At 44.2% G+C, this 27,342-nt stretch overlaps 2 protein-coding genes across 18 annotated transcripts in view; one reads left to right on the top strand and one right to left on the bottom strand.

The window, feature by feature from the left end:
- Positions 1–27,342, bottom strand: part of LOC146337335 (uncharacterized) — a 71,012-nt gene that overhangs the window by 15,735 nt on the left and 27,935 nt on the right. The window lies entirely within an intron of this gene.
- GOLM2 (golgi membrane protein 2) overlaps positions 1–27,342 on the top strand; it is a 39,241-nt gene that overhangs the window by 5,992 nt on the left and 5,907 nt on the right. For 8 of the 17 annotated variants that reach the window (XM_084817660.1, XM_084817659.1, XM_084817668.1 and 5 more), the window contains exons 5-9: positions 1,051–1,141; positions 1,942–2,089; positions 2,305–2,385; positions 3,075–3,170; positions 10,948–11,115. In XM_084817660.1, the coding sequence (XP_084673786.1) occupies positions 1,051–1,141; positions 1,942–2,089; positions 2,305–2,385; positions 3,075–3,170; positions 10,948–11,115 (584 nt within the window). Of the gene's footprint in view, positions 1–1,050; positions 1,142–1,941; positions 2,090–2,304; positions 2,386–3,074; positions 3,171–10,947; positions 11,116–15,260; positions 15,387–27,342 lie in introns of all 17 variants that reach the window. The other 9 variants (XM_084817674.1, XM_084817673.1, XM_084817666.1 and 6 more) reach the window with 2 other exon arrangements.

The raw sequence follows: 27,342 nt of genomic DNA, 5'->3' as shown, positions 1-27,342 counted from the left end.
TGGCTGCTCCTTCCAGTGCTGGCCAAACCGCTTTATCTGTGCTGGGATAGAAGGACTCTTCCAGCATGGAGAGAAAGGTGGTGGTGGGGGAAGACGTCATCTTGCTCACAGTGGGCCTGGTGGGGGGCAATCTGGCCATAAAACATTTCTGCACCCCTGTCCTAAGGAGACTCATTTTGCTAAGAATCTGTCACATTCTCTGTCTTTAGTCTCCCCTCTGACTCAGAGGAGGACTCATAGGGGGAGGAGGCTTCATCCAAACATCCATCATCGGCTACCCTGGGACCCTTCCAGCCAGAGGACATGGCTTTACCAGACTCCTGTCTTGGAGGGCACCCCTCTGATGTAGTCCTCATCGCTGCTGGGGCATGGGAGCCAGTAGCTGCAGAATTGGACACTCTGTCTTTAAGAAATGGATGGCTCCCCAGAGGGGGAGGAGTTGACAGCTGGTCCAGACCTTCCAGGCTCCAGAAGGAAGGCCAGTGAAGATGGCCACCCCTACTTGTATTAGCCACACTGTTACGTTGAATTTCAGCCAGTGATATGTCTACGGTCCTGACAGACTTTGCCTTTATTGCCTTGCCTGTTGGGAACCTGCGTTGCCTTACCAGAAAAGACCTTGCTGTGCCAGATGTGGTCCACCCTTTCCAGGCAGGACCACCACTGCAACTCATTCTCTCCTGGGAGCCCTATACTGAGCTAGGACAGGACAGACCTGAAACTACAAATCCTTTCTTTGCAAATTGTCCATAGTGCAGATGCTTTGCATGCAGAAGATCCCAGGTTCAGGCCCCAGCATCCCCAGTTAAAAGGATTTTTGTAGCAGGCTTGGGGAAGACTTGTCTATAACTTGGATTTTTGAGAGCTACTGCAAGTTAGATTAGAATGGATCAAACATCGGACTCTGAGTAAGGCTACTTTATACATTTAGTGCCTCGTATAAAGAGGAAGGTCAAGTTGTTCTAGAAATATAAATAATACTTCAGTGGGGACTTAGAAAATGCGTCAATGTTGGACAAGTTCTAAAGCCTGTCATCTATGGTCTACCAGTTTTCAGTGTGGACAACAGATCAAGGAATTGAGAACGCGGCATGAAGAAGATATGAAGAAGTTAGAGGACCAGGTCATACAAGACCAAAAGGTAGATAGTCATCAAAAATTGGGTTGAAGTAAAAAATATAATGGGCATTGAGAGTTGTTTGAAGTATCATTTTCCATTTATAAACCCTTCCTTGTTTGGTGTGAGGAGGCATCCACAATGGGTTAAATCCCCCCCGCCCCTGCTTCCCAGGACAAGACTGGCAACTTTATTCACTTATTTATTACATTTCTATACCACCTTTCTGCCAGGGTGCCCAAGGCAGTTTACAGTCTTTAAATACTGAAACAAATGTTACCTGCCACCCACACACCCCACCACACACACACACACAAAACACCAGAATGTAGTTTTCTCAGGCTGAGTGATGGTCCCTCCAGGAGCTTCCAGGCCTGGGTTTCACTTCTGCCTTCCCTTGGGGCATGCAGGTCTTAGGTAGCCTCAGGGAAGGTGGGGCTGCCCCAACAATCCTCTCAGGCCGTTGATGGTCCCTTTGGCTCCCCCCCCCCCCCCCGCTTGTTCCTTGCCTTCACCCAGGACAAAGCTTGTCTCCTTTCCCCATTGCCACAATGGAGTAACCCCTGTTTCCATAAATGTGATGTTGGACTATGTGGACTGCAAGATACAAGAGAAAGATAGTCTGCCTGTGAAAACTCCGGTTAGATGAAGGCAAAAGGGAAGCAGCTTAATTTGTCAGTCATTTTTCATTAACAACAGGGCTAAGAATCTTGACAATTAAGAGTAAAAAGCTTGATAAAGATAAATGAATGATAGATAAAGCTTGATAGATATAGATAAATGAATGTGTTCCTTTCTAAGGTTAGTTCTTAATGTTTTTACAGCAGACTGCATACAAGAGCCAGCCCAGTAAAGACATTGAGGCCGGTTTGAGCAATAATCCAGCAATATTGAAGATAACTCAAGGATTGGATGAGAGGAATGTAATTAAGAATGAAGCACCTTCAATCAACAATATCTCATATGGCAAAGGTCTGTCTAGTGCAGCTGTGGTAAGACGTGGGTAAAATCACTGTCCCTATTAATGTCTTGGGAGAATATAGAATAGCGGGCTAACATAGTGAGGTGAAGAAATTTGTCTTGTCTTGTGTAAAGCATCTTTGATCCACTACCACTAGTCCTGTCTAAATTCACTTAGAACTTGAATAGAAGGTGCAGTAAGGAGAAATGTCATGTTATTTTGACAGAGAAAATTAAACCAGGAGATGATGCAGGCATGCCTGGGATAGAAGAAAATGACCCTGCTAAAGCCGAAGATACACTTACTGGTTAGCAACACTATATATTTATTATTTGTAAAGCATCTAAGTTCTACTAACTAATTTTCTAGAAGTGTATTCTAGGATGGGGTACTCCATAGGCAAGGCTGTGGCAGTTTGTTATAGTTTGTTGCTGAACATGGCTCGGTGTTCAGAAAGATAACTTCTGTGAAAAGGAGTGGTGAATATGATTGGCTAGCATGGTACTCATATGTACAGTAAAAGACATATGCAGCAGCAGCATTTCTGGACTCCTTGTTAATCTTGCTTCTCAGTATAAACTGACTGGATTGTCTCTTAGAATACAAAGTAGAAACAGAAAAAAATGCTTTCTACCAGCCTGTGGAATTGCACTTAACTCTTCACAGCATGTGAATTCTAGCAAATGCTGTACTGGCAAAACCTTTCAAGACGTCTAGGCTAGTGATTGTCAAAATTCAAACTCTTGTTATGGTATACTGAATTCTGGCTCCAGCTGGAAATCCTCTTTGTTTTATTTGGGCTTAGAGTGAAAATCTAAAGCGTGCCTACAGCAATGGCTATATCTGTACTAACCTTGGTTCGGTCATAAGAAATATGCCCTTAGCAGAACTATTAGTTCTCTGTCTCTTTAAACTGAGTGCTAAATAATTTCCTTGCAGAATGTTTGATTGGTATTAGCAAATGAGTGAGTCATGGTGTGAATGTGTTTTATTTAGTTTTGAAGAAGCCACTTGATTCAGCTTCTCAGAATCAGTATCAACCCAATGGAAATCTTCCCACAGAAAAACCCCAGGCTCCAAACCTTGCTCAAGGTAAGAAGTCCCTGAACTGGGGTGTGTGTGTGTGTGTGTGTGTGTGTTCAAAACAGGAAGTAAGATTAAATAATGCCCTACAGCAGAAAAGGACATCCTAAACTGGGTTATTCCTCAGAATCTTTGAAGCTCAGAATAAAAAATCCTCCTCCTTAGCCCTTCGGATGGGATGACACTCCCTAATTCCTGCCCTGCCAGTTCAGACTCAACAGAGTGAGGTTGGTGCTTAGGCATCACCATCAGGCCAAATTGATCATCTGTCTTCTTCCATCTTCTGCTTTCCTCCCCTGCCCTTGGATTAAAGAGTGAGAATGGCAAAGAATGTAGCTGCCTACAAAACAACAACCCCCCCGAATTACAGTCAGTAGACTAGTAAGTGGCTGATGCTGTTGACCCAAAGAACAAGTTGCTTCCTTGCCAAAGCAAACAGTGGTTTTTCCCCTGCGCTACCTTGGGGCCAATGGGAAGGGTGATGGCACCTGAGGCAGCTGTCAGCTCAGTTGAGGATAAAATTGCTGAATGCTCTTCACATATATTCCTATATAGCACTAATGCACAGCTGCGTGAGGTAGCCATTTTGGAGGCGTACTGCACTGAGATTTGCCAAAGGTGCAAAATGATGGATGGTGCAAACTAAGAAATAAGAGCCACCTGGGGAATGCTGTCCACCTCATTCCCTTTCTCTCTTCCAGCTAGCATTGGGGTTAGTCCCTCAATGTAAAATTTTTGAATTGGATCCTGAAAGTGGTGCTGAGGGAAGTCAGCACAAACCTCACCAGGGCCAGAGCCACAAGGCAAAGTGCCCCCATGCCCTGGCACTGTCATAAATTGCTCAAGTTGAGCAATAAGCAGCTAGTGTTAGTCATTAAATAGTCCAAGATCAGGAAGCCAAGAGTATCAGTCTGAAGCCAAGGAAAATAAAACCTGATATGGGGACATGCTGAAGAATATTTGGAGTCATTTTTGGTTCAAGAATGATCAGAGTTGGGTCCAGGACCTGGCAGGAACATTTTCTGCTATGGATGGGCATCAATTGCTTCCAGCACCTGAACTGGATTTGAGGCCTGTCTTTTATGCAGAGGCTGATTGATAAGTGAGGCCAGCTGAGTTGACCTGCCAATGTCTTCCGCCTGCCTATGTGCTGGGCCCCTCCCCAAACACTCTCAGGCAGAGGCATTCTGTGTCCTCTGTCCCAAACAGAGGAACAACAGGCAGTTATTGAATCTTTTTCCTAGTCCCCAAGAAAAATAGAGAATAAAGAGCGACAACCTATTCTGAACAAATGGATAATACATTGCCAGAGCTATCAAGAACGGGAACTTCTTACAGATAAACCTCATGGAAGCTTACCTGTGTGTCTCAGTTTACCCCAGCTGTCACAGATTCCTGAGGTTCATGTCTAGGGAACACCGCTTTATAAACACAAGGCCTCGCACTCAGCTTTGCATTAATGTCCAGGGCTTTTACCAAGCTTCTAGTGGCTCTAGTGTTACAGAACATGAGTGTTTCTGGGCAACCTTCTCACAGACCCGTTCATATGATCACCATGGCTTAAATAACCCATGGTGGTTTGTTTAAGCTGCGGCATGCGCCAGGCGCCATTTGCTTAATTACTCGCCTGGATGTGACTTGTTGTGTTGCCCGAACTCAGGCAACATCATTTGTTTGAAGGAGAAGCAACCCTCAAATAACCTATGGCCTGTTATTGGGTTATTTAAGGGTTGTTTCCCTCTCAAACAAGCCATGGCACCCAGGTTCAGACAGCACAACAAGCCATGCCCAGGCGGGTAATTAGGCAAATGGTGTCTGGCATGTGCTGCGGCTTAAATAAGCCACTGTGTTTAAGCTGTGGTGACTGTGTAAACCAGGCCATAGTGTTGACATCTGTGAACCAGGGCATCAAGGGCCTTTTTCCCTTCCAGATCCCATGTATCCTATGAAAAGAGTGGCACACTCCAGATATACATCAAATTAACCAAGACCTTTAGGCAGTCAAAGGCCTTGTTTGTGTCTTTCCTCCATCTACCTGGTGGATAGTGAGAGTTCTAAATTTGCCTTGGTAGATGGTATCTACCAAGGCATCTACTTTGGTAGATACCATCTACCAAGATGGTAGATGGTATCTCTCAGTCAGATCCGATGGTATCTCTCCTACACTGGAGGCATTCAAGACAAGGCTGGACAGCCATCTGTCAGGGATGCTCTGATTTGGATTCCTGCATTGAGCAGGGGGTTGGACTCGGTGGCCTTGTGGGCCCCTTCCAGCCCTACTGTTCTATGATTCTGCTGTTCTATGGTTCTGTCTCTAGACTGCCAATCCCGGTCCCTAGGGATGTTACTGCTCACCCCAACAGAATGTCTTAGCTGTGTTGGATGCTGATTCTTGGAAGACATTAATAAAGTGACCGCTAGAACTTCCATCCTCACCTTCATTAGACCCAGCAACATGGACAACTTTGCCTCTGCGAGGGCATTCTTCAATAGATGGGTACTCTAGCCGGTAATTTGAAACTAGATCTATACGTTTATAGACTTGCAGAGTGAATTTACTTGCAGCAAGGGTTTCAGTCTGAGATGAGGTGTACTGCAGTTCCACATCCTGCTTCAGTCTGCCCTCCTCCACAGAAGGAGAGAAAAATATTGTGCTTACTGTGAAGTTCATTCTGTTGAGTTGATGGAGAACATCCTGCCCTACTTTCTCTGGATTGAGAGTACTTGCTGCTAAAGCTGGTACATGGGAGGGACTTTAGGTCCCATGACCTGTCAGTGTTGAGCGCTGTGGATGCCCTTCTGCTTGTGTTCTTCCAGTTGATGCCACTGTGCATTTTATTCATTGATGCCTTTCTTGGCAGTGCACAGTTGGCTGTTTGTTTCTCCCATTTCTTTGGTTTGCATATAAGGATTTTGTTTCCATGCATGCAATTTCTTCTAGAACTAGGTGGGGGTGGGGGAATTAATACCACCAGAAGGTGGATGAAGTTTGTTTAAAACCAAGCAGAGAGTGTGGGAGGTATAAGTCATTCCAGGGTGCCTTCCATCAACTGACAATAACAGATTTTTATGGTAACCCCAAAACATCTACTTGACCTCTCCTCCAGAGTCCTCATGCAGAGCCAAACTTACTGCGACCAAGAGGTAATTGCTGCTTCACAAGTGCTGAAAATCACCAGCCTCTCCTTCTCACATTCAGCATAGATAGCATATATCTATGCTCTCCATAGCAAAGGGGGTGTTACGGAGGATTTGGAAGAATGGAGGATTTTGGGGTACCTGTGGCTAACTTTACTTTTGCAAAGGGCAGAACAGGAGAGGAAAGACAACTTTGCCATCATTGTTTGCATCATGTCCGAGCAGAAGTTGGAAGCAACTGTTAATGACGTGAATCTGACTGAAGTTTATCCAGTTTGTTTTCCTTCTCTCTTCCTACATCATGCATTCAACTCAAGAACTGGACAAGGTGATTTGAGTAATGCCATGGAATCACTAGGCTTGGCAAGAAAGCAATGCCCAGGCACAAGGAAACATGGTGCTTTCAAGGATATCTGCAGAATTCATATAAGCTTTTTGAAGAAGCATCACTGAAATAACAGCTGATATAAGCCCTCCCTTCCCCATGCTTCTATCTTCACCAACTTGACTCTTATATCTTTAGCTGACAAATGATAACACAGGTGATCATAGAACCATAGAATAGTAGGGTTGGAAGGGGACTACAAGACCATGGAGTCCAACCCCTTCTCAATGCAGGAATCCATGTCAGAGCATCCCCAACAGATGGCTGTCCAGCCCCATCTTGAATGCTTCCAGTGTGGGAGAGCCCACCACCTCCCTAGGGAATTGGTTCCATTGTCGTATTGCTCCAACAGTGAGGACGTTTTTCCTGATGTTCAGCCGGAATCCGGCTTCCTGTAACTTGAGCCCATTATTCCATGTCCTTCATTCTGGGATGATTGAGAAAAGATCCTGGACTTCCTCTCCATGACAACATTTCAAGAACTTGAAGAGCGCTATCCTATCTCCCCTCAGTCTTCTCAAGGCTAAACATGCCCAGTTCTTTCAGTCTCTCCTCATAGGGCTTTGTTTCCAGTCCCCTGATCATCTTTGTTGCCCTCCTCTGAACCCTCTCCAGCTTGTCTGCATCCTTCTTAAAGTGCGGTGCCCAGAGCTGGACACAGTACTCCAGATGAGGCCTAACCAGTGCTGAATAGAGGGGAACTAGTACTTCCCGGAATTTGGAAGCTATGCTTCTATGAATGCAGCCCCAAATAGCATTTGCCTTTTTTGCAGCGACATCACATTGTTGGCTTATATTCAGCTTGTGATGGACAACAGTTCCAAGATCCTTCTCGCTTGCCGTGTTGTTGAGCCAAGTATCCCCCATCTTGTAACTGTGCATCTGGTTTCTTTTTCCTAGGGGCAGAACCTGGCATTTATCCCTATTAAAGTTCATTCTGTTGTTTTCTGCCCAGTGCTCCAGCCTATCAAGATCACTTTGAATTTTGTTTCTGTCTTCCAAAGTATTAGCTATCCCGCTCAATTTTGTGTCATCTGCAAATCTGATCAGCATTCCCAGCACCTCCTCCTCCAAGACATTAATAAAAATGTTGAAGAGCACTGGGCCCAGGACTGAGCCCAGTGGTACCCCACTCATTACCTCACCCCAGTTTGAGAAGATCCCATTGATAAGCACTCTTTGAGTCCGATTCTGTAGCCAACTGTGGATCCACCGGATTGTTGTTTCATCTAGCTCACTTTGAGCTCATTTGCTCATCAGGATATCGTGGGGCACTTTGTCGAAAGCTTTGCTGAAGTCGAGGTATGTGATGTCTACAGCGTTCCCACAGTCCACAAGGGAGGTGACCTGATCAAAAAATGAGATCAGATTCATCTGGCAGAATTTGTTTTTGACAAATCCATGTTGGCTTCGAGTAATCACTGCATTGTTTTCAAGGTGCTTACAGATGGATTGCTTTATCATCTGCTCCAGAATTTTCCCAGGGATTGATGTCAGACTGACTAGTCTGTAGTTCCTAGGTTCCTCCTTTTTACCCTTTTTGAAGATAGGGACAACATTAGCCCTCCTCCAGTCATCTGGCACTTCCCCCATCCTCCATGATTTCTCAAAGAGAATAGACAGTGGTTCTGAGAGTTCTTCTGCCAGTTCCTTTATTACTCTAGGATGCAGTTCATCTGGCCCTGGAGATATGAACTCATTCAAATTAATTAGGTGTTCCTTGACCATATGCTTATCGCTCTCAAGCTGCAATCCTGCCCCTTCAGCCGGTACTTCGCCTTTGCCAGGGGGGTCATAGACCCTCTTTTGGGAGAAAACTGAGCCAAAGTAGGAATTGAGCACTTCTGCCTTTTCTTTGTCATCTGTTATCATTTTGCCATCCTCATTGGATAGCTGAACAACCATTTCTTTCCTCTGTCTTTTACTTTGCACGTAGCTGAAGAAAGCCTTTTTGTTGCTTTTAGCATCCCTCGCTAACCTCAGCTCGTTCTCAGCTTTAGCCTTCCTGATGCCATCCCTGCAATTCTGTGCTACCTGCCTGTACTCTTCCTTTGTTGCTTGTCCTTCCTTCCACTTCCTATATGTGTCCTTTTTTGTTTTCAGATCATTTCTAAGCTTGTTGTGAAGCCACATTGGCTTCTTCTGTTGTGTTCCACCTTTTTTTCTTGTTGGAATTGTTTGTAATTGTGCCTCAAGAATTTCCTTATTTAAAAGCTCCCACCCATCTTGGACTTCTTTTCTCATTAGAGTCGCTGGCCATGGGCTCTTACTGATCATTGTTCTGAGTTTATTAAAATTGGCTTTCCTAAAATCCAGGGTATGCATTTGACTACACTCGGCTTTTGATTCCATTAGAACCAAGAACTCAAGTATAACATGGTCCCCTTCCCCCAGTGTTCCTGTAGCTGCTACTTTATCCCCTAAGACATCTCTGTTCATTAGGATCAAGTCAAGGGTAGCTGATCCTCTAGTTCCTTCCTCTACTTTCTGTAGGAGGAAGTTATCCGCCACACAAGTCAGGAATTTCCTGGAGGGGCCATGTTTTGCAGAATTTGTCTCCCAACAAATATCGGGGAAATTGAAGTCCCCCATTACTACTACATCATTCTTCCTTAAAACACTGGCTATTTGCTTTTCAAAAGTTTCATCCTCGTCTTCTCCTTGATAGTAGAAGTAGTAGTAGACTCCGACCACCAGGTTCTTTTTATTCTTTGCTCCATTAATTTTGATCCAGATGCTCCCGATGGGGCTACCAAGTTCATCCTCCTGTATTTCTGTGCAGAGATACGTATTTTTCACATACAGTGCAACTCCACCTCCCTTTCTGTTCCTTCTGTTCTTTTTGAACAAGTTATATCCTTAAATTGCTGTATTCCAGTCATGAGAGTCATCCCACCAAGTTTCAGTTACACCTATCAAGTTGTAATTTCCCTCCTGTATTAAGAGTTCAAGTCTGTTCCATTTGTTTCCTATACTGTGGTCATTAGTATATAGGCATCAAAGACCATGTGCTTCATAGTCTGGCTTTCTTCCTACATTTTTTGGAAGACTATTATCGGGTGCTATTAGAGCTGTTCTCTCCATTGCCTTCATCCATTGTTACCCCCAACTTTATGTCTATCTTCCCTGTAGGATTCAGTTTAAAGCCCTACTGATAAAGTTCTTCATGCTGTGGCCAAACACATTCTTCCCAGCCTTTGTGAGGTGCAACCCGTCCCTTGCCAACAGCCCATCTTCCCGGAAGTATAGCCCTTGATCCCAGAATCCAAATCTCTCATGCTCGCACCACCTTCGTAGCCAGTCATTCACCCGGAGTATTTTTCTTTCCCTTTCCATCCCTCTTCTAACTACTGGAAGGCTGGATGAGAAAACTATCTGGGCCCCAAAGTTCTTGAGTTTCCTTCCCAGAGCTTTAAAGTCTGACGTGATTTCTTTGTAGCTCTGCTTGGCGGTATCATTTGTTCCCACATGGATGAGAAGAAAGGGATACCTGCCAGTGGGCTTTATGAGTGCAGGCAACCTTTCAGTCATGTCTCTAATCCGTCCTCCCGGGAGACAGCATACCATGGGTTTTGTGACATACTTGGGTTTCAATCCTACGTAGCCAGGGGTCTCCCACTACTACTACTCTTCTTGTTGTAGGCCTTGGTTTCATTGCCTCTGCCTGACTGACTTTCAGCCTCTTGCTCACTCTCATGCAGGTTCCCCTGTAATTCTTCCTCTGCAGGCTGTCCTCCAATCTCGTCCTCAGGTACCTGGAGACAGTTCCATAGCTCCACTGCTTCCACTTGTGCGGAGTGGCTTCTAGTTCTTCTCCTCCTAACTGTCACCCTTTTCCAAGGAGTTTCCTCTACTGCATTTTTCCTCACGTCAGCATTTTCCTCTTCTGCCTCAACTTGCTGTTGCTCTTCAAGCTTCTGTTCTTCACTTTGTTGCTGTAGTTCTACCGTTCTGTCCAAGAACTCTTCGTGTTCTTATTCCCTGGAGGGTCGACAGTCGCCGCTCTAGTCCTCTTATTTTTTCTTCCAGCAGTGTGATCAATTTGCACTTGTTGCACGTGATTGAGAGGGGATTGCAAGGCAGCACTGATAGAACAAAAATCCTTAATAATGTTTTAATGGAGATGCATTGGTGTTCCCAGGCCAATGTGGGTATCTAGACTGCCCCTGCCCTTCAGGTGGAGTTCCATACACTTCTTTTCCTTGTGCCTGAATAGTGCAACCCACCAGAGTGTATTTAATTACTTGTTTCTGTATGCTATAGGTATAAATATTAACCGTAATGGAAATGCTGATGTGATGAATCAGATACCATCAAACCCTCTTCAACACTTAATTCCTGTTCACATCGTGGATAATCAGAAAGTGGAAAAAGAAGTTGTAAAACAGGCTTCAAAGGACAGAGTCAATGACTTCCAGAGATTGAAGCAAAGTAAGTCATGCTGTTGGTTGCTATTTAAAACTGCATCAAATTAATTGGAACACAAGCGTATAACACCACAGTAAAACTGAAGTATGAGCAAAGCTTGCTTAGGTACATCCATTGGGTGAATGTTCTAGATAAATTGCCATTCAGATTATTGTAATTCTAAAGATCTCGGGCTGGATCCAGGTTTACTGATATGTAGAGCAGACCCACTGAAATCAGTGGGATTTAAATTACTCATAACTAACTTGAGTTCCATTTATTTCAATGGGTCTACAACAAGTATGACTAAATCTGGATCCAACCTTTTAGCTACTAATTGCTGCAGCATAAATCTGCCTCGAAAGGCACAAAGTTCTGCTTTCCGGCTGTTTTCTTCTGACAGCAGGGTTCTGGACATGTCAGGAGCAGATTCGAACCACTGTGATTCAGACTAGACAGATGTGGGTGGACACTACATATGTGTCTAAGGGGTAGAGTGTTTGAGAATTTCATTTCAGTCCATTTCTGATCAGGGTTTATCTGGTTCTCACCTTCCAGACTGAACACTGACTCAAATACAGTTTGTGGTCGAAGTCCATACATTTCCGAATTTGCAATTTGATTTGCAGACCAAAAAAAAGCATTTGACAGCACGTATACATTTGAAAAATGAGCATGAAAAGTATGTACACTTTACAGGAAGGACAGGGAAGGGCGAACTGCGGAAAGTTTTGCTCTTTACATTAAAGAGGGCATAGTGTCAAGCAGACTAGAACACCTAAAAGGGACAGAACTAATTAGCTCCAAAACTAATTTAGTGCTAGGAATGTGCTATCGTCCCTCAGACCACAGTGCCTGGGGTGACCTTGAGATGGAAAACGAAATCAGGGAGGCCTCCAAAAGAGGAAGTGTTGTAATAATGGGTGACTTCAATTGCCCCCACATTAACTGCATAAATTTACATTCCAGTCGCGACAAAGAGGTTAAATACCTTGATGCCCTAAACGACTGTGCCCTAGAACAGTTAGTCATGGAACCGACCAGATGGGTTTAATCCTAAGTGGTGTCGCCCAGGACCTAGTATGTGATGTAAATGTTGAGCCAACTAGAAACAGTGACCACGGTCTATCAGATTTAATAATTATTTGGGTGGGAATTTGCCCAGGAAGTGCAACAGACTTCAGAAGAGGAAACTTCTAAAAAATGAGGGAAAAGGAAGTTGAAAGGGGGAGTCAAGAGGGTTAAATCCCTTCAAAATGCTTGGAGGTTACTCAAAACCACAATAATAGAAGCTCAGCTAAAATGTATACCACAGGTTAGGAAAGGTAGTACCAATCCAAGAAGTCACTGGCATGGTTAATGACTGGTGTCAAGGGAGCTTCCTTCAGAAAATGGGCTTTCTTCAGAAAATGGAAGTCTTGCTTAGGTGAAGAAAACAAAAGGGAGCACAAGCTTGCACAAAGGCAATGCAAGCAGACAATATGAGATGCAAAGAAGCATTTTGAAGAGCATATCACTAACAATATCAAGGCCAACAATAAAGAATTCTTTAACTATATCAGAAGCAGAAAACCAGCTAGGGAGGCAGTTGGACCGTTGGATGACAGTGGAGCTAAAGGAGGACAAAGAGATTGCAGAGGAGCTGAATGAATTCTTGTCATCAGCCTTCTTTGCAGAAGATATAGGACAGATTGCTCTGCTTGAACTGATGTTTTCGGGAAGGGAGGCTGAGGAACTGAGGCAAACAAGGGTGACAGAAGATGAAGTTCTCAACCTTATTGATAAACTAATAAATAAATCACTGGGCCCAGATGGTATCCATCTTAGAGTTCCCAAAGAACTCGCATATGACACTGCTGATCTTCTAACCAAAATATGCAACATGTCCCTAAGATCAGCCTCTGTACCAGTGGACTGGAAGATGGCCAATGTAATACCAATTCTTTAAAAGGGATCCAGGGGGGATCTAGGAAATTACAAGCTGGTTAGCTTAACATCTGTTCTGGGTAAGTTAGTTGAAAGCGTTATTAAAGATAAAATTAGTAAGCGTATAGAAGGACAAGCCCTGCTGGAAAAGAATCAACATGGTTTCCACAAAGGTAAGTCCTGTCTCACTAACCTTTTAGAGTTCTTTGAGAGTGTCAGTAAACATGTAGACAGGGGTGATCTGCTAGACATTGTTTACTTGGGCTTCCAAAAGACTTTTGACAAAGTCTCTCACCAAAGACTCCTGAGCAAACTTAGCAGTCATGGAGTAAGAGGACAGTTCCTCTTATGGATCAGTAACTGGTTAAAGAACAGAAAGCAGAGAGTAGGAATAAATGGTTCATTCTCCCAATGGAGGGAAGTAAATAGTGGGGTCCCACAGGGATCTGTATTGAGACCAGTGCTTTTCAACTTGTTCATAAATGATCTGGAATTAGGAGTGAGCAGTGAAGTGGCCAAGTTTGCGGATGACACCAAATTATTTAGGGTGGTTAAAACAAAAAGGGATTGTGAAGAGCTCCAAAAGGATCTCTCCAAACTGGGAGAATGGGCAATCAAATGGTTCAGTGTAAGCAAGTGTAAAGTGCTGGACATTGGGGAAAAAATTCCAGCTTCAATTATAACGTGATAGGATCTGAGCTAGTGGTGACCAACCAAAAAAGAGATCTTGGGATTGTGGTGGACAGTTCTTTGAAAATGATAACCCAGTGTGCGGCCGCTGTAAGAAAAGCGAACTCCATGTTAGGCATAATTAGAAAAGGAAGTGAGAATAAAACTGCCAGTGTACAGAACTATGGTGCAACCACATTTGGAATACCGTGTACAGTTCTGGTCACTGCACCTAAAAAAAGATACTGTAAAGCTGTAAAAAGTGTAGAAAGGGGCAACTAAAATGATCAAGGGGCTAGAGCACCTCCCCTATGAGGGAAGGTTACAACAGCTGGGTTTGTTTAGCTTGGAAAAAGGAGGGTGAGGGGGGACATGATAAAGGTCCACAAAATTATGCATGGTATGGAGAATGTGGATAGGGAGACATTTTTCTCCCTCTCAAAACACCAGAACCTAGGGTCATCCCATGAAGCTGATGGGTGAGAGATTCAGGTCAGATAAAAGGAAGGACTTCTTCACACAGCACATAGTTAAACTGTGGAACTGGCTACCACAGGATGTAGTGATGGCCACCAATTTGGATGGCTTTAAAACAGAGTTAGATACATTCCTGGAGGAGAAGGCTATCAGTGGCTACTAGTCCTGATGGTTATGTGCTACTTCCAGTATCAGAGGCAGTATGTCTGTGTATACTAGTTGCTGGGGAACATGGGCAGGAGAGTGCTGTTGCATTCATGTCCTGCTTGTGGTTTCCTGGTCAACAGCTGGTAGGCCACTGTGTGACCAGAATGCTGGACTGAATGGACCCTTGGTCTGATCCAGCAGGGCCCTTCTTATGTTCTTATGTACATACTTTTGAGAAATGCTCACAAATATGCTTTATTCAATGTGAGAAGAATGCATACATTTCAAAGATGTGCACAGTTGATGCATACATTTGGAAAAATAGGCATGGAAATATGCACAGATTTTCATGGGAAAAGGAAAAAAACTCGTGTTGGAACAAGCTTCAAGATGGAATTTGGAGAACTTCAGCAAACTTGAGAACTTGAGTTTTGCTGATACACACATCACTACCAAGGAGTAACAGGAGATTCCCACAGATAGTGCCCTTGTGTGGTACAAAGTTGGGCTTTCTGAGATGGGGGAAGTCTTGGACGTTTTGATATAGCTGATGGATCAGTTAGCATAAATTAGTTCTGTAGGCTTCACATTGCTTGCAGCAGGAATTATTTTAATATCCTGTTTGCTTGTAGAACAGGCAGAGCAGCTTACAACAGCATAGAAATACAATGCTGTTAAACCAAAATAATTACAGAAATGTACATTTAGAAATATTAAAACAACATGTGAACACTACCCAAGGGTGGCAATTAATTTAAAAATCAGTTTAAATTAGAGGATGTATGCTGACCACCAATTGAATGGGACTAGACTGACATACAGAAGTGAAGCGAGACTTCAAATTTGAGGAACTTCAAATGGGTTTGAGGAATGTTTGGAAGCGTAGTTCAAAATTTTTAGTTTTTATTTTCCTCTCCTAATTTGAGATTCTCTCTAAACTTATTACACAGGAAAGTTGAGCAGCATGGATTGTAGGGTGTGATTTGAAGCCAGTGTTAAAAGCATCCACATGCAGGTTTGCACCAGTTTAGCTGCCGGATTTATCGCTTACCTGCGGGTTTTTGAGTTGATAAATGGTAAGTGTAAATAGCTCTTTTCTAAGCTGTTTTAGATGGTAGACAAATGTGTGGTTTTAGCAAAGAGCCATTTACACATGAACTAAAATATGTAATGAAATGGATTTATAATTTAGATCATAATACTTGTGCATGAACACAGATTTCAAGAAGATGAAGTTTATTATGAAATATGATCAGTAAATACTGGTACATCTAACACCAGATCTTAAAGGAGAGGGGATGACTTTAGCTGTGCTCTCCAGTGCCCATTTCAACCAACATTAAAAAGGCTGTCCAAGAGCTGCAGTAGGTTTGAAGATGTATTATATTGATGGAAGAGAAGTAGGCAGTAGATCATATTTTCCAATGTCTAAAAGTGACAGCAGAGTGAGTCAGATGAACTACTTTAAATTGGCCCAATTCACATAATAAGGCTTAAGTGAAAAAAACACATCTAACTTGTTCCTTTAATATTTGTGGACTGTCACATAATGGGGAATTTAAGAGTGCTTAATATATTGAGATGCCCTTGTTTCAAATAATTGCCTGAAATCCTTAACTTTTCCAAACTTAATACAAAGTATTAAGATTGCACAAGCCACTAAAACATTTTCTGAATTCCTTGTTATTTTGGATTCCTTGTTATATTTTCTGGATTCCTTGTTTTTTTTGTAGCACAATATCTTTGAGGACCTAGGATGCATTTTCACCATAATATTCTGACAACATCTAGCTGTGATTTTGATCACTTCTGTTTAGGTATGTTAAATGTCTAAATCAAAACTAAATCAGCTAAATTAATCTAGCGTTCCTTTATTTTCACAGTGCTTAACCATTTTATAACATTTTAATGGTTCAGAAAAATCAAGTTGATAAAACTAGTAGGGAACAATGCAAGCCATATTGTAATTCTTTTGCTCAAGTTAGGATTATCTGATTATTACATTGCTTGCATCATTTAAGGCTTTACTTTAATATACCTCTTGGAAATAAAAATCGGTTGAGCTGTGATCTTACGATGTGGAAAGACATATTTCCCTTCATGTGAGGAATGATACCTCAACCTTCATAAATATCTTTCTGAACTTTAGGTGAAAAGTGGTTAAGCTGAACATACATTTTTAAACATTTGTATCCTCCCTTTCCTTAAAATCAATGTAGCTAGCAAATGGGAAAACAGCAAATATTACAATATTGCATCTAAAAGCAGACTTAAAGCCTAGAGGTGGTGAAACAAGACAAGCAATAAAAAAAGCACCAATAGAACAATAGCCAGGTAGTTCCAAATCCTAGGGGCAGCTTCCAAGAAGGCCCTTTCCCTGGTCCCAAGCAAACATACTGCAGGGGGCAATGGGACACACAAGGGCATCCATTTCACTGTAAAGATCTGCACCACGCTTTGAATTGGGTCTGGAAACAAACTCTTAAGCCCATGTCGCAGTTTCCGCAAGAGAGGCTCATTCCTGATCTAAGCATCCCCAGTAAAAAACCTGACACCTGTATTATGGCCCACTTGAATACAGTTTTTGCAAATGCAATGCTGTTTTAATATAGCGCTGCTCTTGTACTATGCGTTAAAAGTTACACAGTTGTGTCTAGCTGACCAGTTTCTTCCACTGTAAGTTCTGATATAAGAATTCTCTTATAATGCACACCTATGTATAGACATGTATGTCAAGTAAGCTCTCACATTATAAGTGTTGAGTGTTCTCAGAAAATAATGGCTGCCCATACTACATCAAGATTGATGTTGCATGCTAGAACAACCTTATGCCTGATCTGTTTAGACAGACCCAAATAATACTAAGCTGTTGAGGAATGTTCACTTTTAGACATGAGAGTGACACTTCAGAGCTCTCCCTTGCGGCTAAATGGTCATAGAATTCCTGAGAATAGACTTAGAGAATAGAACAGTAACCAAAGGAAATGCTCTGCATTGAGGGGTGACCCATAGAATAAGGGATACCTTGCAACTCCCTATATTTTTAGGTGATCATGAGATTCCTCGGTGCACTAATGGGCACTCTGGCTCTGAGCAGATTCTGACTTTTATCAAGAAGTAGAGCCTTTAAAAACTTGTAGAGAGATCTCTCAAAATACTTTCTTAGGGCTTCATGGATTAGCTGTGAACAGTACCCTGATTCATGATTTTCCAGTTCTGCAGTGTTGAACAGGTATTTGTGAAATAGTTGTGAATTATTTTCCTTTTATGAAGCTTGGAATTCCTTGCTGCAATTATTCTTGACTGTAACTCTTCAGGTTTTATAAAGCAGATGAGGTGTAAAAGTATAGCCAGGGGAGAACTCTCAGAAATAATCATGGAAATCTTTTATTTACCACTTTCATTTCATATTGAAGATTGTATTTATGAACTTGCTTTGCAATTTATGGACTACAGTAGATATATGTGTGAGAGAGATGACACTCCAGTCTGTTTAGTTCAAGTGTTGAGTAATAAAGATTGTTCTTGAGATAATATCAAAGCCTTTACAAATTTCCTTCTTCTGGAAATATCACCAGCGTCTTTTTGCAAACTATTACACTATTGATAGATAGCACATTTCATTGGGCTCAGATCCGTGCTCCAAACTGATTTTTCATCTGCTGCTAGCATGACGCTGCATCTTACTCTTTGCCCGTTGAGTGTGTATAGTGTGTTATATATCCATTTCTTGAATTTAATCCATACTTCCTCTGTATAGAGCTACATTTCCAAGTTTTAAATTTTCTAAAATTTTAGGAAGTTCAGACTAGATAATAATTGTATTAAAGTCTGGAGTATCTTAATTACAAAGTTCAGATCCTGCCAAAGCAATCAAAATCTTTTGGGAAAATTTGATCAATAGAAGTTAAAGTGTGCTTAAGAGTGCAATTTCTAGAAGATGTCCAACCACTCCAAGTTGGACACTAGACTCATTTCAAAGCAAACGATTGGGGTCTTTAATCCAAAACTGAAGCTAAAAAAGATCAGTCTTCATGGATAAACAGTGGCATTTGTAGAACGTGTGGGACTTTATTTCTGACTGATGTCTGAAATCTCTCAGGTGTCTTCTCTTAAGGGGTAGAGGGTATAACCAAAGATTTTTCTTTGTGGTCTCTGTGCATCACACATATGGATTCTGCGGCTGTGTGGAGCCTTGATTCAGCAAACTTCTATAGCTGAGGAATTTTGGTGGGAACCCCTCCCCCACCATCCCACTGCGCATGCTCCAGTGGGTTCCTGCCCAGTCCCTCAGTTCTTTGTCAACCGCCATTGTGATAGTACTCGACAGAAGGGATTTCTTCATCTTTGGACTGTGCTGAGGAGTTTTTCTCTTTTTTTCTCACTTTCTCTTCATTCTTCTAGTGTTCTGCCTTTAACAGCATGTTCATTTTTGGTTATTTTTTATTTTGGTTATTGGTGATCATTTGATTGCATGGAGCCTTCGGGCATATGGCTATTGAGGCCCCTTTACAAAAGTGTGTTCATTGTGGGGTAAGCTGCCACCCACTGACTGTCGCTCCTTGTACCTTCTCTGTTTGGGTGAAGGTCATATCGTGGAGGCTTGTCACCAGTGCATGTCGATTAGAAAGCAGGCAAGGAAAAACCTCACTGACAGATTCAAGGCGATTCTTTGGGAGAAGGCTTTGAAGGAGGCGGACGCCCCCCAAAACCTATGGTGTCTGGATCGGATCAGCCAACAGGTAGGGCTAAAGACGTGGATAAGCCTCCCTGGAAAGATGTTTCGGAGAAGTCTCTGGTCTCGCCTTCCCAGTCAGCTTCGGCTCTAACCACGGGCCATTCTGGCCTTCGGCCCTCCAACCCCTGGATGCTCTTTGGCAGTCTCTCTTGCAAAGGAATTACCAAAAAAGACGTTAATAGAAGTATAGCTTCCAAATCCTGTCAAGTACTAGTTCCCCTCTACTCATTACTGGTTAGGCCTCATCTTGGGTATTGTGATCAGTTCTGAGCACCACACTTTAAGAAGGATGCAGACAAACTGGAAAAGGTTCAGAGGAGGGCAACAAAGATGATCAGGGGACTGGAAACAAAGCCCTATGAAGAGAGACTGAAAGAACTGGGCATGTTTAGCCTTAAGAAGACTGAGGGGAGATATGAAAGCATTCTTCAAGTACTTGAGAAAGGCCAGGATCTCTTCTCAGTCATCCCTGAGTGCAGGACACTGACTAATGGGCTCAAGTGACAGGAAGCCAGATTCCAGCTGAACAAAAGGAAAATCTTCCTGACTGTTAGAGCAATACGACAATGGAACCAATTACCTATGGAGGTAGTGGGCTGTCTCACACTGGAGGCATTGAAGATGAAATTGAACAGCCATCTGTCAAGGATGCTTTGACTTGGATTCCTGCATTGAGCAGGGGGTTGGACTTGATGGACGTATAGGCCCCTTCCAACCTTACTATTCTGTAATTCTATGACTGGAATTGTTATCGACCTCATCCATATCCTTATAGACGTTATGTCTATTGGGGAGCTCAGCAACACCACCGTGAATTTTCTCCATTGGCTTCTCTATCTTGACCACTGGTTGCACAGAGTTTTATGCTGCTGTCTCCTCCACCACCAGTTGTGAGGGCACCACCTCCTGTATTGCCAGTGCCTGCTCCATGGCTCTCTCCACCTCCTCTTCAACTGTCAGTCCCTAAGACTTCTGAGATAAAGAAAGTCAATGAGCACAGAGTAACGTCTCTGCTTCCTCAAACTGAGTTTCCTAAGCATGACAACCGAGATGTTCAGTGGGGCTCCTCTTGCTCCCCAAGGGAGGATTACCAACCTGACTCTGCTTCAGTTTCATCCACTGCGCCATCACTTTTCATCACCTGACGGCGTGGTAGGCTCTGAAGACCCATCCTGTCAAGGTGGAAACCGAGCCGATAGAACCCCAGAGCAGTTCTGATTCTGAGGAGGAACAGCAATCCGTGGGAGAGGAGCGCGCTCATCTCTCACAGGCACAGCAGCTGGCAGAGATTCCTCCTGCCAGCATTCCTGAAATAGATAGTGACCCTACCAGCGAGAGAGTGCTAGAAGGGGGCTTGCTGGATGCTCGACGCTGGGAGCGACGACAGTTGGAGGGCGCAGAAAGGAGGCATAGTGCTTGTTTGGCGCGCAAGCAACAGTCGTGTCCCGAGGACCCAAGGGAAAGAGGGAGGATCTCTTCCTAGCCCATAAGTTCAGGGTCTTCCCGTGATTCTCCTTTAAACGGGGACCAACTGCCTAACCTGGAGCATAGGTTACTCTGCTATCTTTTCCCCAGTGCTGTTCCTTGCTTAGTCGCTGGTGATTAGCATCTGAAAGAGTCATTAAGTTGTAAAAGGATTAAAGCCTTGAAAAGAATCCTTTTGTCTGTGTCTTGAGTTAGATATTGGAGTAGACTGAAAGAGGCCGCTAGGGCGCTCCTGACACATCCTCACCTTCAAAAGATACAGAACATTTTTCTGAACAGGTTTCTAGAATGGCCCAGTCCCTTGGGCTTGAGACTCAACAACCTGTAGAGAGAGTTAAGGATCTGATATTTGATGTTCTCCATACCGACTCAAGCACTCCAGTGGCCATTCCATTTCTTCGGACTTTACTGCAGACAGTACAGCTTTCCTGGAAGGCCCTTTCTTCCATGACCCCGACCTCTAAAAGGCTAGAGACAATGTATAGGATCCAGGAGAAGGATGCAAGATTTTTCTTCACCCATCCTCCACCCTGCTCAGTCACAGGGCAAGTCTCATCGGGTTCATTCTTCTCCAATAGACAAGGAAGGCAGGAGATTGGATTTGATGGGCAGGCGTATCTACTCCTCTGCTTCACTTGAGTTGGGGGTCACAAATTATCAAGCAACTATGGCTCATTACCAGCTCTTTTTGTAGGAAAAGATTGGCTCACTTTGTGACTACCTTCCAGATGATCAGTGTGAGTTGGCACATGTGTTTCAGTCTGAGGCGACTAAAGTAGCAAGGCAACAAATTAACACTGCTCAGCACCAAGCCAATTGTGACTCCAAAGAGATGGTGGGGGCTATTGTGCTCCGATGACATGTTTGGTTAAGGTCAGCTAGACTTGCACAGGAGGTGCGCTCCCAAACTGAAGACCTTCCATTCAACAGTGAGGGCTTATTTAATTCCAAGACCGATGAAGGTCTTGGACACTATACAGAAGGCGAAGACCATGGCACAGAAAACGGGACTGTCAGAGGCTCAACCAGCTTTTAGACAACGCCACTGGTAATGTTGGTCAACTTTCCACCAGTCTCAACTTCAACTGGATTGGCCGGTGCGCCAGCAACCAGTCTCCCAACAGAAGCATCAATTTGTTTCGACATCATGCTTCCAGTCATCTCATAGGAGAACAGACTACACAAAGGAGTAACGTCCCTGACTGTCCTCTTCTATTGCCCCTTCTCTTGGACCACTCTCCTCTCTTTTGCTCTAGTCTTGCAGCCTTTTTTCCAGCATAGAAGCAAATAACGACAGACTCCTGGGTCCTCGCTATTATTTGTCAAGGTTACAGAATCGAGTTCGATGCTCTCCCTCCCTTTTTGGGCATTGCAACTGTGACTTCATCTCAAGAGGAGGTAGACAAGCTTCTTTCAAAGGGCGCTATCAAACTGGTCCATCCATTGGAGATGCACAAGGGTTTCTGTTCCCGGTATTTTACGGTGCCCAAAAAGGACGGTGGGCTTCACCCAGTTTTGAATCTCAGTGGGGTCAGTGTGTTCGTGCCACCCGGAAAGTTCAGAATAACTACACTGACTTCAATTCTACCCTTGTTGCAGAGAGGAGATTGGTTTGCGACCATCGATCTGAAGGATGAGTATTTTCATATTGCAACAGAGGAGTTCAGCCAGCGTTTTCTCCAATTTACAGTCGATTGTCTCGCTTACCAGTTCAAGGTGCTGCCTTTCATTCTACAGGCCCAAGAGTCTTTACGAAATGCATGGCTGTGGTGTGCTCCCATCTCAGACTTCGAGGGGTGCAGATTTATCCTTACATTGATGGGTGGCTTCTAGTTGCTTAGTTGAAGCACCACGTGCAGATGGCCATTCTACGTACGATGAATCTGATGAAAGATCTAGGCTTATGTGTGAACGTGCTGCTGTCCTAAGTTATTCAGTTCATCAGAGCTTCCATAGATTCTGTAGAGGGATGGGCGTTCCTTCCTCAAGATCGGGCACAAGTGTTAGTGCAGCTAGCAACAGATGTTCAAGCTCTCCATACTGTAAGGGCTTACATGGTGTAGAAGCTACTTGGGCTGATGGCAGCTACAACAGCTGTGGTTCTGTATGTCTGTCTCCGCATGAGAACGATGCGGAACTGGTTCATTGGGTCATTCGACTTGCAACAAGATGCACAGAGAGTCAAGCTACAGCTCCCCTCCGTTGTCAGGGTTTCGCTTTTTTGGTGGATGGTGTTATCCAGCCTCTTGCGGGGAATGCCTTTCCAGCTTCCCATTCCGACATTGGCAGTCATGACAGATGCTTCACTGCTAGGTTGGGGGGCTCACTGTGGGTACCTAAAGGTGCAGCAACTATGGTCGGAGACAGAGGCAAGCAGTCACATCAGTGGTCTGGAGCTTCTCGTTGTCGACAAGACTTTGAAGGCCTTCGAGATGGTCCTTTGTGTCATCACATCCAAATCACTTCCAACAACATGACAGTTGTGTTCCACCTCAGCACAAGGAGGGATTCATTCTGTACCATTGATTGGTACCATTGATCACAATACAGATCTTTGAATGGGGCATCACCCGGGGGATCGACTTTACTACGATTCACATTGCAGGCAAAGACAACACCTTGGCCACCCATCTCAGTCGCTCCTTTCCAGTCTCCCAGAATGGGAGCTCAATCCAAGAGTGTACAACTGCTTGTTCTGTCGGGGGGTCATCCCTCCTTGGACTTTTTTGCATCAGAGGACAATGTGGTGTGCCGGAGTTTCTGCAGGCAGTGTCTCGGGGATGTGTTTGCCCAGGACTGGAGTGAATGCTTCCTCTACATGTTTCCACCGTTTCCCCTTCTCACTCAAGTTGTAGCGAAGGTGGAGAAGAACAGGGCAGAGGGCATCCTGATCACACTGTGGTGGCTGAGGCAGCCTTGGTTTGCCAAACTCCTGTGTCGGTCCAGAAGGGACTATTTCCAGCTCCCATCGACTCCATCCCTGTTGTCCAGGGACGGAGGCAAAGTGAGACATCCAGACCTACTTACCTTGTGGCTCAAGGCGTAGAGGATCTGGCCTTAGGTCGAGTGAACTTACCTGCTCCACTTCAGTCTGTTCTTGAGGCAGCTAGGAAATCTGCCACCAGAAAATCTTATGTGAGTAAGTGGACACATTTTATGCTTTTTGCTAGGGAGAATAACTTCGACCTTGTCTGCTATACCATACAGGACGTTCTGAAATTTTTATTGGCATTCCATGATCAAGGACTTAAGTGTTCCTGTCTTCGGGTTTACATAGCAGCTATTTCGGCCTCCCGTCTTGTTGGAACCATCGCTCTTCTGTTTTCTCGCATCCTCTGGTTTGTTAGTTTTTGAGAGGAGTGAAAAATCTTGCTCCTTCTGTGAAACTTCCAGTGCCAGCATGGAGTTTGTCTGTAGTACTGCATGAGCTTGACCAAAAAACCATTTGAGCCACTTGCTAATATGGATCTTTGTCTTCTCTCCCTAAAAGTGGTGTTTCTAGTGGCTGTTACCTCAGTCCGACGTTCTTCGGAGTTATGTGCTTTTCACGTGAATGCTCCATACTTACGCTTTCATAGGGACAATGTAATACTTCGTCCTGATATTGTTTTCCTGCCTAAAGTTGTTTCAGGTTTTCATTTGGGTCAGGATATAGTTCTTCCTGCCTTTTTTGCTTTGCCTTCTACTGCAGTTGAGAAGACGCTACCCACGTTAGATGTTCATAGGGCTTTGATGTTTTTATAAGGCTAGAACGGAGTCGTTATGTTTGTTCATCTGCTGTGGGGGATCTAGGAAAGGACTTCCCTTCTCATCCCAGTGCCTGGCGTCTTGGGTGGTACAGGCCATTAAACTATCTTTATGAATTGGAGTGCCTGGACTTTTCTGGTCTGATGACAGCGCACTCAACCAGAGCAGTAGTGACTTTGGTGGCATTTGAAAGAGGTGTGTTGATACCAGATGTCTGTTGGGCTGCAGCCTGGTCAACACCTTCCACTTTTGTCAAGCATTATTGTCTCGACATTCAAGCCAGGAGAGACTGCTTATTTGGCCAGACAGCACTGTCAGAGTTTCTTAGATGAGGACACAGACCCACCTCCTGGTAAATAAGCTTATTATTCACCCATATGTGTGATGCACAGAGACCATGAAGAAGAAAGTCAGGTTGCTTACCTGTAACTGGAGTTCTTCAAGTGGGCCTCTGTGCATTCACACAACGCACCCACCATCCTCACTGCGATGGCAATGTCATGTTTGGTGATGGTACTTAAGGAACCATATTTGGTTCCTTGGTCTTAAGGTGGCCACAATTGGTGGTCTTCTTGGAACTGAGGGATTGAGCGGGAACCCGCTGGAGCGTATGCAGTCAGTCTGTTTCCCGCCTGCCAGCTGAGCAGAGCAGAGCAGAGCAAGCTGCTCCAGGTGGTCCAGGGACTACAGAAGCAAGCAAGCTCCCAGAGAGCGAGCGACCAGAGCGAGCGGACAGGGGGAGCAAACAGGAGTTGGCCAGGGGAGTTCAGCAGGGGAGGTCAACGGGGAGGCCCCTAACATTTTTTTCATTTTTTTTCATTTTATTTTTTAACTAACATTTTTTCATTTATTTGTCTTGTAACACACACTTCCACACCAGTGGGACTCTGCTTTTAACCACTACTGAGTAGAGGAGCAGGCACAGGCTAGTCTAGAACAATCACAAAGCTAGACACAAAAACGGAAAAGAGGCAATGGAAGGACAGGACTCTCCAGTGGTGGTGACCTGCAAGTTGTGTGCAATGTTTGTTTTCATGCCTGAGAACAACATGGCCTACACCTGCAACAAGTGCAAGTTGATCACACTGCTGGAAGAAAAAGTAAGTGGACTGGAGCGGCGGCTGTCGACCTTTCGGGGAATAAGAGAACACGAAGAGTTCTTGGACAGAATGGGGGAACTACAGCAGCAAAGGGAAGACCAGAAGCTTGAAGAGCAACAGCAAGATGAGGCAGTGGGAAATGGTTAAGTGAAGAAAAATGGGGTAGAGGATACTCCTTGGAAAAGGGTGACAGTTAGGAGGAGAAGAACTAGACGCCACTCTGCACCAGTGGAAGCAGTGGAGCTGTGGAACCGATTCCAGGTACTTGTGGTTGACACTGGAGGACAGCCTGCAGAGGAAGAATCACAGGGGAACCTACGTGAGAGTGAGCAAGAGGCTGAAGGTCAGTCAAATAGAGGCGATGAAACCCAGGCCTACAACAAAAAGAAGAGAAGAGTGGTAGTAGTGTGAGACTTCTTGCTGCGTGGGATCGAGACCCAAGTATGTCACGAAGACCCGTGGACTCGCCAGGTATGTTGTCTCCCGGGAGGACGGATTAGAGACATGACTGAAAGGTTGCCTGCACTCATAAAGCCCACTGACAGGGATCCCTTTCTTCTCATCCATGTGGGAACAAATGATAACGCCAAGCGGAGCTACGAACAAATCACGTCAGGCTTTGAAGCTTTGGGAAGGAAACTCAAGAACTTTGGGGCCCAAATAGTTTTCTCATCCATCCTTCCAGTAGTTAGAAGAGGGATAGGAAGGGAACGAAAAATACTCCGGGTGAATGACTGGCTACGAAGGTGGTGTGGACAAGAGAGATTTGGATTCTGGGACCATGGGCTATACTTCCTGGAAGGGACGGGTTGCACCTTGGCTGTTGGCAAGGGACGGGTTGCACCTCACAAAGGCTGGGAAGAAAGTGTTTGGCCAAAGCATGAAGAACTTCATCAGGAGGGCTTTAAACTGAATCCTACAGGGAAGGGAGATGTAATGTTGGGGGTAACAATGGAAGTAGGCGCATGCACTGCAACGGAGAGAACAGCTTTGATAGCGCCCAATAATAGTCTTCACAAACATGTAGGAAGAAAGCCAGACTATGAAGCACATGGTCTTCGATGTCTATATAATGCCCAGAGTACGGGAAACAAACGGAACAAACTTGAACTCTTAATACAGGAGGGAAATTATGACTTGATAGGTATAACTGAGACTTGGTGGGATGACTCTCATTACTGGAATACAGCAATTGAAGGATATAACTTGTTCAAAAAGAACAGGAGGAACAGAAAGGGAGGTGGGGTTGCACTGTATGTGAAAAATACATATCTCTGCACAGAAATACAGGAGGATGAGCTTGGTAGCCCCATCGAGAGCTTCTGGATCAAAATAAATGGAGCAAAGAATAAAACGAACCTGGTGGTTGGAATCTACTACCGGCCACCCAACCAAGGAGAAGACGAGGATGAAACTTTTGAAAAGCAAATAGCCAATATTTTAAGGAAGCATGATGGAGTAGTAATGGGGGACTTCAATTTCCCTGATATTTGTTGGGAGACAAATTCTGCAAAACATGGCCCCTCCAGGAATTTCCTGACTTGTGTGGCGGATAACTTCCTCCTACAGAAAGTAGAGGAAGCAACTAGAGGACTGGCTATCCTTGACTTGATCCTAACCAACAGAGATGACTTAGTGGATCAAGTAGCAGTTACAGGAACTCTGGGGGAAAGCGACCATGTGTACTTGAGTTCTTGGTTCTAAGGGAAGCAAAAGCTGAGTGTAGTCAAACGCGTACCCTGGATTTTAGGAAAGCTGATTTTAATAAACTCAGAACAATGATCAGTAAGGTCCCATGGCAAGCGACACTTAACGAGAAAAGGAGTCCAAGATGGGTGGGAGCTTTTAAAAAGGGAAATTCTCAAGGCACAATTACAAACAATTCCAACAAGAAGAAAAGGTGGAAGACAACAGAAGAAGCCAGTGTGGCTTCACAACAAGCTTAAGGATGACCTGAAAACA

This window comes from Heloderma suspectum, chromosome 11, assembly GCF_057233095.1.
Source record: "Heloderma suspectum isolate Gila_16-S chromosome 11, 16-S_ref, whole genome shotgun sequence".
Lineage (NCBI taxonomy): Eukaryota > Metazoa > Chordata > Lepidosauria > Squamata > Helodermatidae > Heloderma > Heloderma suspectum.
The sequence above is the reverse complement of the archived record's forward strand: the minus strand, read 5'-3'. Positions and strand labels throughout refer to the sequence as shown.